At 42.7% G+C, this 14,386-nt stretch overlaps 1 protein-coding gene across 1 annotated transcript in view; it reads left to right on the top strand.

Moving 5' to 3' along the window:
• MAP2K6 (mitogen-activated protein kinase kinase 6) overlaps window positions 1-14,386 on the top strand; it is a 63,933-nt gene that overhangs the window by 24,904 nt on the left and 24,643 nt on the right. The window contains exon 2 of the mRNA XM_083148774.1: window positions 4,289-4,355. Within this exon, the coding sequence (XP_083004900.1) occupies window positions 4,289-4,355 (67 nt within the window). The remainder of the gene's footprint in view (window positions 1-4,288; window positions 4,356-14,386) is intronic.

The following is a 14,386-nucleotide window of genomic DNA, read 5'->3' as shown; positions in this document are numbered from 1 at the left end:
ACTGGAGATCTTAGGAATTTAAAGGCCAATTCAACACCTTGGACTCTGTCGTGTTACTCCTATCATTCCTCCAAAATATTTACAATGTGATAGGGCTTATTATCCTCCTGATATAGTCCATTGTAACATCTTGTTACTTGTCCCAGTAACATCCACATGAATAGCAGTTTCCAAGGACCTTTCGGCAGGTACTAACCACTGTATACCGGGAACACTAAACTAAAAACAACGTAATGGCTGGATAGACATGTAGGAGATTAAACATGAGAGCTGGGTGGGGCCTTAAGTAGCATGTGACGTAGGGAGCCTATAGGGACAAGGGTTTGGTCAGGGTTAGCTTTGTATATAATGCCCAAGGGAGGAGGAGTCTCCCTCTTTTCTCTGGAGAAATTCCCCACCCTCCCTCCCTGGTTTTTTGCATTGGTTAGTGTAGATGAGTCGTTAATAGCGTTAGCTGATAGGCGGGAAAGAACGGCAAGTTCATAGAGTTTAATGAGTTTATTGAGTTATGTCTATTGCGTATTTGGTCTTGTTCGGTGCGCTTGCCCCTCATTGGCTTAGGCCTCCGCTACATTACCCGTCCGGGGATAGCGATCCCATCCGGCTGGGTGGGCAGTCGATGCAGTGGGTAGAGTGGATACCGCTTGATGTTGTTAGGCCAAATTACGTATACTAGTTTGGGGTGGAGATTAGCCATAGCCGTTCTTTCTGGGCCACCATTTAAATAATTAATTAAATTTAAAGAAACTAAAATAAATTCAGCAATCAAAATTAGCTTAAAAATATTTTAAATAAATCAGCTAACAAGATTCTGCCAAACCTAAGTCTCCGTGTCTTTATTTCTTGAGTACAGTATAAGAATAAAGTTGTGTAGGCAACATGCCTTGAGGTCACGCATCTGCTCTTACAATGTTTAACAAAACCTGCCTTATTGAGGACTCTGTGACTCGGTCGTCTAGCCATCACAGTTTGGTCCTTGTGAAAGTGGCTCAGATCCTTTAAAAGTTTATATACACTGGGCGATTTCTGCCCAGTGTGTATGCTGACAGATGATGGGAAAAATTGCTCAGTGCATACACACTTTTTGTAAATACACACTCTGTGCATACACACTCTGTAAAGCCATTCACCCGGGGGGTGAATGGCTTTACAGAGCAGGATGCTACGGAAAGTTGTCCACCCGGTCACTTATCTGCTGGTAATGCCAGCAGCTAATCAGCTGCGCCAGTGATGATTTGGAAGCGGTCATCACTGCCCCATACACACTGGGTTGCTTTTGAGCTGAAAGCAGCACAAAAGACTAAACTGAGCTGCTTTCAGCTCAAAGTCGTCCAGTGTGCATGGGCCTTTACACTTGTCCATATTTTCTGTTTTCAACATGTCCGCTTTGAGTATTTTAAGAATTAAGTATTCATTGGCTGCCTAATATATTCTACCCCCAGACAGGTGCTCATTGAGATAATCAATGTTATTCACATACCTGAAAATAATGTTATCTGTGTGTGTGTGTGTGTGTGTGTGTGTGTGTGTGTGTGTGTGTGTGTGTGTGTGTGTGTGTGTGTGCTCTCGTGCAATACGTATTTTATACTTCTTAATTGTGTACTGTTATACGAACGCCTTGGTGTGGAGCCCTCTCTTAGCAAAATCTCTTTGGGTGGGATGCATCCAGCCTCCTGCTCTCATCAGTAAACTATATCAGACCATACTGCTTTCCCCTTTCCCGTCACTATAACCATCATAATTATGTTCAATATTTTTTTTTTTACAATGCCCTGAAGTATTTTTGAGTATAGAACATTAGGTGGGCAGTCATTCTATTCACCATAAGAGGTTGACATGCACTATGTTCACATGGACAGAAGGTCGGCACAAGCAAAAGATCGACATAAAAACAGTCAACATGATTTTTTTTTTCATGTTTTTGTGTCTGTTGATCTGGTCCTCAATTAGTGTAACACGTACCCTCACATTGGAACTCTACTCGCTTTACTGTTACCAGTTGTAGTCTATGTGGATAGTAACATATGAACACATCTGAATGAAAATAGATTGTGAAAAACTCACATTGACCTAATGCATGTCGACATTTTGACAATGTCCTTAACATCAGCAATCAGCAAAATTTAATTTACACAAAGTTGACAAAAAAAAAGACCATGCACAAAGGCCCTTATTCAGATCTGATCGCAATACAATTTTTTTTTCTCAAAATGGGCAAAACCATGTGCACTGCAGGTGGGGCAGATGTAACATGCACAGAGAGCGTTAGATTTGGGTGAGTTATTTTGTTTCTGTGCAGGGTAAATACTGGCTGCATTATTTTTACACTGCAATTTAGATTTCAGTTTCAACACACCCCACCCAAATTGAATTATCTCTGCACATGTTACATCTGCCCCTTCTGCAGTGCACATGGTTTTGCCCATTTTGAGAACAAATTTGTACTGCGATCAGATCCTTTTTTTTTCTACGAGGCATGTTCCATATCTTGGTTGCTGTGCTTTATAACAAACTAAATAAAATATATCAATACCTATATAATGACACATTTGGATGGAGGAGTCACTAAATAGTGGGGGACCCATTGGCATTGGTGTGAGGGTAGGAACGGTGCCCTAGGGATCTAGTACCAGTAGCGGGAGAGGGTGTTAATGCTGGGGATTATTTTGCAATTGAGGATGGAGAGGCTATTTCTTCTTGGGTGAAGGGAAGTATTTTACAATGGGTTCCTATGGACTTAGGTGTGATCCTTTTAAGACTCACTTCTTCATTAATGCTATCCAGCTTTCATCCTAATCCACTGCTTCTTGATCTTACCTCACTCTTTGCCTTCTTTCTGTGCCACCTCTGCCTACCTCCCCCACACATTTAGGGCGAGATGTATTAAAATACATCGCCGCCCTTCGTGCCCCCCCCCCCCCGCCGCGATGCCAGCGCATATGCACTAACCTATGCGGCTGGCATCGCGGTGCGGTGACGGAGGCCCCCCGCGATACCTGTTATGTGGTGTGTGGGGGGTCTCGGTCACCTCCCTGCTGCCTGGCTCTCCCCTCACGACGGGGACAGCTAAGCAGGCTGTCCCCGGCACCTCCTCCTCCCCCCTGCAGCCGGAAGGATGTCCGGATGCTTCGCTAGGGGGGAGGAGGGGTTTACCCTCCGGGGTCCAGGAGGACCCTTCAGGAAGGTAAGCCAGAGGGGGGTCGGCGAGGTGGCGGGCTTGCGTCGGCAACGGCGGAAAGAAGCCCATAGGCTTCTATAGAGTATCGCCACCCAAAGGTGGCCATACCCTTCAAAGCGGTATCATTTTTGATACATTGGAAAATGCAGTAAAACCGGGGTTTTAACGCATTTTCCGTTTGATACATCTCGCCCTTAGAATTTAAGCTCTTACGAGCAGGACCCACTTCTCTTATGTGTAATTACGTCTCTTCTCATTTATTCCATACTCCCTACAATGGCACGTAACCCTTTCTTGCTGCATATTTGATAGTTATGATCACTAAAGCAGCCGTTTTTATAATTCATGTTCTTGTCCTGTATCACAGGGAAGGTGCAGATGCACTGTACAATAATTTCTGGTAACATACTGTATATATTTTTTTATATTTAATGAAGAGATTGTTGGCATACAGTTGGAGCCGCTATCAACTTTGTTCCTTAGGTCCTGGTTCATCATGGCTAGCCATGGCTATCCTATTGTTCTCAGCAGCAATACAATACATAGAACAATACAGTAGGGGATTAGCATAGTAATCCTATTACTCACTTAATCTAATAAACAGGCTAAATGAGGAGGGCTCAATCTGTATATTCGGTCAAAAATATAAACCTGCCAACCAACGTTGATTTCACCTCTGTGGAGCAGATCCCTAAAAATCTGGGGTTCATGTCCTACCACAGGGCACCACATAAATGAAGTATAGCAGTCAAGAGTTAGAATGTATGGTAAGTGAAAGGAAGGTAGCACCTCTCATTACAAGCAGTCATGGTGGGCAGTCTAGAGCCCTGTTTCCTATCTTTCCCTGCATTGTCTTGTACTGCAAGTCATTGTATTCTTGTTTAATTCATTTGTTTGTGTACTTTGTCAAACCCTTGTGACTCCATAATAAAGTATAATAATAAATAAGTGTGCATAAATGTTATGTAACGTATGTGTTCCTCTTGCTGTACTTACTTGTATGCTGCAAGTTTCCTCCACTTGGGCTTTTTTTTTTGTATTGTTTTTGTATTTTTCCTCAGTTTTGATTTATCGTGCACATTTTTATATATATTTTTATTTGTATTTAAGGGAAGAAGAAAAACCCACCCTTGCCCAGACTTAAAGTTTTTGAAGATACAAAGACCAGCCCACCAACGTAAGTCTTGAAGTCTTAGGGGGGTATTCAATCCCAGTCAACATTTTCTCCAAAAATTGTCTGAGATTCACCTTTTAAGTAGTCAATCACTGGCTTTTTTTGGCCCGTTTTTTAGTACATTTTCACCCATGGCTACAAAAATTTGCCCATAATTGCGTGAATTTGCAGCAATTTAGCCAATACACGCGGTTTTTGCCAATGCTGGATTTTTTCACCCAGGCAAAAAAATCAACACTGGGTTTGGATAGGCGAATCGACTTTCCAAAAAAAAAAAAAAAATTGTCCTAGATTGAATACGCACCTTAATGAATGAAGTACATGTTTTATATTGATTCCTTCAGTGGTTTGCCTTGTTAAAGTAAACTGCGAATAGTTAGCTCTGAAACGTGAAAATGTAATTCCTTCCATCACTAAAAACTGTCGCCTCCCAACACTTGTGTCTGGAGAACAGTATCCTAATTGAACCTGATACAGCTCAAAAATACTGAGATGAGTCTATCAGGGTGCTTGCCTCTATATACAGTATCTCAATCCATGTAGTGCACTTGACAAGCTGATTTTATGTTTAATTTCCATGATAAATTGCAATTTATCACAAAAATTCTGTGTAACATGATGTTCAGCTGAGGACATTGCACTTGAATACAGTGCATCAACGCTTTTGATTTTAAATAGAAGATCACATACATTTATTATTATTTATTAACAGTTTCTTTTTTAGCGCACACATTACACAGCACTTCAAAGAGAATATTTGAACACTCACATCAGTCCCTGCCCCAGTGGAGCTTACAATCTATATTCCCTACCACATGTACACGCACACACAGATCTTCTAGGGTTAATTTTGTTGGGAGCCAATTAACCTACCAGTATATTTTTGGATTGTGGGTGGAAACCGGAGTACCCATAGTAAACCCACGCAAGTACGGGGAGAATATACAAACTCCGCACAGTTAGGGCCATGGTGGTAATCGAACCCATATCCTCAGCACTGTGAGGCAGTAATGCTATCCATTACACCATCCGTACTGCCCCGTACATACATGCTTATTCCTAGCTTCCTGAGTGCATTTAACTAACCATTTTCTGCTAATTTTGGCAAGTTTAATAGAAATGTTGACTTCTATATGAAAAAAATATTTAAGCCGTTTTTTGGCCTTTTATACCTGGTGTCACCTGAAGTGGCTATAGGAACATACTAAGATATAGTAGAGATGCCATTGTACTGACATCACACTTGAGTTGTCGCTGAAAGAATTCCCAGCTGTTGCATTCCTGAAATTCCAGTCATTGTCTGAAGAGGATGCACTGTTTTTTTTTTTTTTCAGTAAACTTTAATGACATACTGTCTATGGCCAGTATTCAATGTGAAATTTTCTCCCTGCATGGCGAGAGATTTTTTCTCTTGCCATGCACTCTCCGTGTTCCGGAGCCTCCTGCTCCCCCTATTCAACGTGTTAAAGACTCGCCGCCACTCGCGGCGAGTCTTAACCCCTGCAGCAGACGAGCGTCCGCGGCAGGGAGCTGTCAGGGAGCCGGGGGACGTAGCAGGCAAGAGAGATTAAAGTCTCTCTTGGCTGCTGCAGGGGATATGGGGAGGGGAGCAGGGCTCCCCTGGACCCAGGCAGCACAGGCTGCCCCCCCTATAGCCAGCGGGGGACCCAGTATTCACTGTACCCGAACGTGCATCGGGTGCAGTGAATATATGAATATCTAATGAGCGGCTCGAGCGCTCCGGCCCCCTGCTGGCTGCACTGTGTAAAAAAAAAAAAATGTAAAAAAATATTTTTTTTTAACCCCTTCCTGACAGAGCCAGTTTTTGCGTTCCTGACAGAGCCCTTTTTTTCAAATCTGACATGTCTCACTTAAGTGGGGATAACTTTTTTTTGCTTTTACTTATCCCAGTGATTTTGAGATTGTTTTTTCGTGACACATTGTACTTCAAATTAGTGGTAAATTTGGGTCAATACAGTCTGTGTTTTTTTGTGAAAAATACCAAAATGTCGTAAAAAAATGGAAAATTTAGCAATTTGCTAAATGTTAAATTTTCTGCTTGTGAGACAAATAATCATACCACTCAAAATAGTTAATAACTAACATAGACCATATGTCTACTTTATGTTTCCATCATTATTTCAACTTCCTTTTAATTTTTTTGGACACTAGGAGGCTTACAATATGAATAGCAAATTCTCAAATTTTCAAGAAAATTTCAAACACTGATTTTTTTAGGGACCAGTTCAGTTCTGATGTGACTTTGAGGGACTTGTATGTGAGACACCCCCATAAATGATACCATTTCAAAAACTGCACCCCTCACAGTATTCAAAACAGCATTTTGGAAGTTTGTTAACCCTTTAGGTGTTTCACAGGAATTAAAACAAAGTGTAGGTGAAATTTCAAAATTTCATTTTTTTTGCAGATTTGCAATTTGAATACATTTTTCTAAGGAACACAGTACATTTTACTAGAGAAATGTGACTAAAAATTGATTCCCCCAATTCTTTTGTTTTCATAAATATCCTATATGTGGCCCTAGTGTGCACGTTGACCAAACCACAGGCTTCATAATAGAAGGAGCACCTACTTGATTTTGGAGCCTCCTTTTTATGAGATTATTTTTTAGGCACCATGTAGGTTTCTAGGCACCATAAGATGCTAAAAGTTAGGAACCCCCCCACAAGTGACCCCATTTTGCAAACTACACCCCTCAGGGAATTCATCTAGGGGTATAGTGTACATTTCAAACCCCCAGGGGTTTCACCAATTTTGATACAAGTGGGCAGTGAAAATGAAAAATTACATTTTTTTACACAAAAATGCAGTTCTGGCTCAAAATTTTTCATTTTCAGAAGGTATGAAGGAGAAAAAGCACCCCAAAATATGTGCCCCAATTTCTCCCGAGTACGGCAATGCCTCACATGTGACCAAAAAATACCAGTTGGGTGCATGGCAGGACTCAGAAGGGAAGGAGTGATTTTTGGATTTTGCAGCTCAGATTCTGGTGGAATTTTGGTGGGTGCTATGTCGCATTAGCAAGACCCCCCAAGCACCAATACAGTGGAACCCCCCCACAAGTGACCCCATTTTGCAAACTACACCCCTCAGGGAATTCATCTAGGGGTATAGTGTACATTTCAAACCCCCAGGGGTTTCATGAATTTTGATACAAGTGGGCAGTGAAAATGAAAAATTACATTTTTTTACACAAAAATGCAGTTCTGGCTCAAAATTTTTCATTTTCAGAAGGTATGAAGGAGAAAAAGCACCCCAAAATCTGTGCCCCAATTTCTCCCGAGTACGGCAATGCCTCACATGTGACCAAAAAATACCAGTTGGGTGCATGGCAGGACTCAGAAGGGAAGGAGTGATTTTTGGATTTTGCAGCACAGATTTTGGTGGAATGAATGGTGGGTGCTATGTTGCACCAATACAGTGGAACCCCCCCACAAGTCACCCCATTTTGCAAAGTACACCCCTCAGGGAATTCATCTAGGGGTATAGTGTACATTTCAAACCCCCAGGGGTTTCACCAATTTTGATACAAGTGGGCAGTGAAAATGAAAAATTACATTTTTTTACACAAAAATGCAGTTCTGGCTCAAAATTTTTCATTTTCAGAAGGTATGAAGGAGAAAAAGCACCCCAGAATCTGTGCCCCAATTTCTCCCGAGTACGGCAATGCCTCACATGTGACCAAAAAATACCAGTTGGGTGCATGGCAGGACTCAGAAGGGAAGGAGTGATTTTTGGATTTTGCAGCTCAGATTCTGGTGGAATTTTGGTGGGTGCTATGTCGCATTAGCAAGACCCCCCAAGCACCAATACAGTGGAATCCCCCCACAAGTGACCCCATTTTGCAAACTACACCCCTCAGGGAATTCATCTAGGGGTATAGTGTACATTTCAAACCCCCAGGGGTTTCACCAATTTTGATACAACTGGGCAGTGAAAATGAAAAATTTAATTTTTTTACACAAAAATGCAGTTCTAGCTCAAAATTTTTCATTTTCAGAAGGTATGAAGGAGAAAAAGCACCCCAAAATCTGTGCCCCAATTTCTCCCGAGTACGGCAATGCCTCACATGTGACCAAAAAATACCAGTTGGGTGCATGGCAGGACTCAGAAGGGAAGGAGTGATTTTTGGATTTTGCAGCTCAGATTCTGGTGGAATTTTGGTGGGTGCTATGTCGCATTAGCAAGACCCCCCAAGCACCAATACAGTGGAACCCCCCCACAAGTGACCCCATTTTGCAAACTACACCCCTCAGGGAATTCATCTAAGGTTATAGTGTACATTTCAAACCCCCAGGGGTTTCACCAATTTTGATACAAGTGGGCAGTGAAAATGAAAAATTACATTTTTTTACACAAAAATGCAGTTCTGGCTCAAAATTTTTCATTTTCAGAAGGTATGAAGGAGAAAAAGCACCCCAAAATCTGTGCCCCAATTTCTCCCGAGTACGGCAATGCCTCACATGTGACCAAAAAATACCAGTTGGGTGCATGGCAGGACTCAGAAGGGAAGGAGTGATTTTTGGATTTTGCAGCTCAGATTCTGGTGGAATTTTGGTGGGTGCTATGTCGCATTAGCAAGACCCCCCAAGCACCAATACAGTGGAACCCCCCCACAAGTGACCCCATTTTGCAAACTACACCCCTCAGGGAATTCATCTAGGGGTATAGTGTACATTTCAAACCCCCAGGGGTTTCACCAATTTTGATACAAGTGGGCAGTGAAAATGAAAAATTACATTTTTTTACACAAAAATGCAGTTCTGGCTCAAAATTTTTAATTTTCAGAAGGTATGAAGGAGAAAAAGCACCCCAAAATCTGTGCCCCAATTTCTCCCGAGTACGGCAATGCCTCACATGTGACCAAAAAATACCAGTTGGGTGCATGGCAGGACTCAGAAGGGAAGGAGTGATTTTTGGATTTTGCAGCACAGATTTTGGTGGAATGAATGGTGGGTGCTATGTTGCACCAATACAGTGGAACCCCCCCACAAGTGACCCCATTTTGCAAACTACACCCCTCAGGGAATTCATCTAGGGGTATAGTGTACATTTCAAACCCCCAGGGGTGGGGTTTCACCAATTTTGATACAAGTGGGCAGTGAAAATGAAAAATTACATTTTTTTACACAAAAATGCAGTTCTGGCTCAAAATTTTTCATTTTCAGAAGGTATGAAGGAGAAAAAGCACCCCAAAATCTGTGCCCCAATTTCTCCCGAGTACGGCAATGCCTCACATGTGACCAAAAAATACCAGTTGGGTGCATGGCAGGACTCAGAAGGGAAGGAGTGATTTTTGGATTTTGCAGCACAGATTTTGGTGGAATGAATGGTGGGTGCTATGTTGCACCAATACAGTGGAACCCCCCCACAAGTGACCCCATTTTGCAAACTACACCCCTCAGGGAATTCATCTAGGGGTATAGTGTACATTTCAAACCCCCAGGGGTTTCACCAATTTTGATACAAGTGGGCAGTGAAAATGAAAAATTACATTTTTTTACACAAAAATGCAGTTCTGGCTCAAAATTTTTCATTTTCAGAAGGTATGAAGGAGAAAAAGCACCCCAAAATCTGTGCCCCAATTTCTCCCGAGTATGGCAATGCCTCATATGTGACCAAAAAATACCAGTTGGGTGCATGGCAGGACTCAGAAGGGAAGGAGTGATTTTTGGATTTTGCAGCTCAGATTCTGGTGGAATGTTGGTGGGTGCTATGTGGCATTAGCAAGACCCCCGAAGCACGGTGAAATGATGAACCTAATAATCCATAGATGTGTGGTATATTTTAAAACACTCCTTTATACATAGGCCGGGTTTGTCGGGGCAAGTTTCACAGTGGAAAATAGTTTCCTTTCTTATTCCCTTTTTATAGCAAACTTTGCACCTTTTTTGTGTCCTGCCCTTTCTTGCAGTGGAGGGGATTTCGTTCGGAAAATGCTGCCCTGGTACAATACGGGGGCCAGTACTAGAAGTACTGGGGCCCTCTGCCTGCTGGTTCCCAAATACTAGGCCCTTTATGACTTCCTCTTGAAAGTGCATAAATGTCCCCCTCTGGCCGGTAGAACGGAATAGCACGTAAGCGTTATACAGTGCCATCTGGATGATATACACGGCCAGCTTCTTGTACCAGATTTTTGTTTTCCGCAGGGCACTGTACGGCTTCAGTACCTGATCTGAAAGATCCACTCCGCCCATGTACCTATTGTAATCCAGGATACAATTAGGTTTTGAGGTGTGGGTACTGGTACCTCGTACAGGGACGGAGGTGGTACTGTCTCCGTGAATTGTTGTCAGTATAAGGACATCCCTCTTGTCCTTATATTTGACCAACAACATATTTTCGGTGCATATTCCCCTGCTTTTACCCCTTCTCATTACTTGGGCAATGTGCGTTTTTGGGAGGCCTCTTTGGTTCTTGCGCACAGTACCGCAAGCTGCTGTACCTCTTGAACCAAGGGCCTTAAACAGGGGGATGCTAGTGTAAAAGTTATCCACATAGAGGTGATAACCTTTATCCAGGAAGGGGTGCACTAAATCCCAGACAATTTTTCCACTAACACCTACGAGGGAGGGGGGGCATTCTGGCGGTTCAATTCTTGAATCCTTCCCTTCATATACCCTAAACCTGTGAGTGTACCCTGAGGTGCTTTCACACAGCTTATACATTTTTATGCCATACCTTGCCCTCTTACTGGGAAGGTACTGGCGGAATTTAACCCTTCCTTTAAAATGTATAAGGGACTCGTCTATGCAAATGAATTTATCTGGGATGTACATGTCTTCAAATTTGGCACTGAAATGATCAATGACCGGCCTGACTTTGAATAGCCGGTCAAAGGTGGGATCATCTCTGGGTGGGCACTGTGCATTATCGTTGTAATGCAAAAATTTAAGGATCGTCTCAAATCGAGCCCGGGGCATGGCCATACGGTAAAATGGGGTGCTGTACAGAACATCTGTACTCCAATATTGCCTAATTTCTGGCTTTTTTACTATGCCCATATGAAACACCAGACCCCAAAACGTCATCATCTCTACTGCATCTACAGGGGTCCACCTAGCAAATGATGACGTGGGGTTTTGAGCAATAAACTGCTGGGCATATAAATTAGTTTGGTCCACCATTAAATTTATAAAATCATCAGAGAAAAATAATTTGAAAAAGTCAATTTCTCTGAGACCTGTGGAATCAAATTGGATTCCTGGCATGGCCAAAAACTCAGGAACCTGGGGCTCAAAATTGTCTGGTGGTGGGGTCCATACGAGATCAATTATTGGGGGGGGGGTCTCAGCTGCTCTACGGGGGCGTCTTTGAGGGGGTCCCTCATCACCAGAGGAGGAAGAGGAGCTTAAGGCGAATCCTTCAAATTCCCCGCTTGCATCACTGGCTGTGTCAGAGTCAGAAGCAAGCATGGCATATGCCTCCTCCACTGAATACATTCTTCTGGATGACTGGGATGACATTTGGGATGACATTTGGGATGCCATTTTTATTTTTGTGTTACTGGTAGTGAAATGTTTCAACACGTGTATAGTGTAGGGGGGGGTACAAACTTTATTTCAACCAGGGGGGTATGTAGTGTGTAGTGTGTATGTAGTGCAAAAAAAAAAAAATACTTTATACAAAAAAAAAAAAATGAAGGGGTTTAAAAAAAAAAAAAAATTGAAGGGGTTAAAAAAAAAAAAAAAAAAAAGGTCCTGCGCCAAAAATTGAGCACAGATGTTGGTCAGTAACGTCCGTCACTGAACAGCGCTCAAAGGCAACAGGAATTTGATCAAAAAAAAAAAAAAATAGATCAACCCTGTGCCGAAAAAGATGATCAGTGATGTACGTCACTGATCAGCGCACAGCGGCCACAGGACACCCCCAAAATCACAGTGTGTGTAAAAAAAAAAATTAAAAAAAGACCCCACAGCACACACACAAAAAAAAAAAAGGTGATCAGTGATGCGACACTGATTACCAGTGAGGGGCAGCAGGTGCACAACCTTTGGTGCAACTGGCAGGTATATATATATATATAAAAAAAAAAAACTCTGCACCCCTAAAAAGTTGCTGATCACCTCAGATATAGTGATCAGCACAAAAGGCGGGGGCAGCAGACACAAAATTTAGCACTCTCTATCACTCTCTGTCACTATCTCTCTCTATCTCTCTCTCTCTCTCTCTCTCTCTCTCTCTCTCTCTCTCTCTCTCTCTCTCTCTCTCTCTCTATCTCTCTCTCTCTCTCTCTCTCTCTCTCTCTATCTCTCTCTATCTCACTATCTATCACTCTATGACACTGCAGCAGCAGCACTGACAGTTATATATATGAAAAATAACCCCTGCACCCCCAAAAAGTTGCTGGGGGTGCACAAAAGGGGGGCAGCAGACAAAATATAGCAGTCTCTATCACTCTCTGTCACTATCTCTCTCTATCTCTCTATCTCTCACTATCTATCACTCTATGACACTGCAGCAGGTATATATATATATATATATATATATATAAAAAATACCCTGCGCCCCCAAAAAGTTGCTGATCAGTTAATTTATACTGATCAGCACAAAAGGGGGGGCAGCAGTCAGTTATATAAAAAAATATATAGCACGATCTGTCACTATCTCTCTATCTCTCTCTATCTCTCTCTATCTCTCTATCTATAACTCTATTACACTGCAGCAGCACAAAATATAGCACTCTCTGTCACTAGGCCTCTCTATCTCTCTCTCTCTATCTCTCTCTCTCTCTAACTCGATGACACTGCAGCAGCACAACACAGCACAACACAGCACAGGATGTCACAAGATGAAGCAAGATCCCAAGCAGTGATCAGGTAAGTATTGAGCAAGGTTCTGGTCAGTAAATGGCGACAGCTGGGCACGGTGACCGCACTGCACGCTATTCCAGACCGGAATGGCGTCTGCAGTGTAGTCCCCGTTAGTTTAAACCCCCCTCCATGGCTGTGATTGGTCCGTCGGTCCGACGGACCAATCACGGCCTTTGGGGGCGGGCGGGGTGAGGTGGGGTGACACCAGTGTCACCCTTACACCCCGCGGTGATTGGTGCTGTACTTTACAGCACCAATCACCTCCAATCCCGTGTCACCGGCGAACGTTATTCGCCGGTGACACAGAAAACGCTGTAATTGGCTGTTCACACTGAACAGCCAATCACAGCGATCGCCGACGGGGGGGCGGCATCGCAGCCCCCCCTGGGCATGCAGGGACATGTCTGCTGTCAGGGACAGCAGACATCGTCCCTCTGTCACTGCGTCTCTAGACGCAGTGACAGTTAGAAGCCATGACGTATATATACGTCATGTGTCGGGAAGTACTTCCCGGCCATGACGTATATATACGTCAAATGTCGGGAAGGGGTTAAATTAAATATATATTCATGTGCTATAGGCACATGAATAAAAATAACATGCCCCTTCACAGAAAAAAAACCCTGATTTTTTTACACCAAAATTAAAAAAAACACCCTTTTAGTTTAAAAGTTCACATTCCTGCTCTCCATCAAAAGATGGAGAATTTCTACACGGAGAGAGACAGCGAGAATCACTTAGAAAGACGGAGAATATTTCACATTGAATAGGGTGGCTCGCCTTTGGAGAAAAAAAACCTCTCTCCACCGCGTGAAAAGCACAAACTCTCCAGAAATCACAGCGAATTTTTCTCATTGAATACTGCCCTATGACCCATTAATGCCTCCTGCTGGCTATTTTTTTCCAACTGTGACAACTAACTGGGCCATAGAAGCTTCTACCGAGGATAATAAACTTAATCTAACAATGTGTAAATGATCAGGCATTGCATTAAGTCCAGAATTAAACTTTTTCATCAGTTCGTTCTGGTCAAGTAGGTTTAGTCCCATTTGTGTCACAGAATTGTGACCGGATTCACCTCGTCCTGTAAGGCGATCATAGTTTTTTTTTTTGTTGTTGTTGATCCCACTGTATTTTGGAAATTAGGTGAATACCTCTTATTAGTAAGCACCTGTTGCTGACTCTACAAACTGTGTAGTT

This window comes from Crinia signifera, chromosome 6, assembly GCF_055691185.1.
Source record: "Crinia signifera chromosome 6, ASM5569118v1, whole genome shotgun sequence".
NCBI classification, from domain to species: Eukaryota; Metazoa; Chordata; class Amphibia; order Anura; family Myobatrachidae; genus Crinia; species Crinia signifera.
The sequence above is the reverse complement of the archived record's forward strand: the minus strand, read 5'-3'. Positions and strand labels throughout refer to the sequence as shown.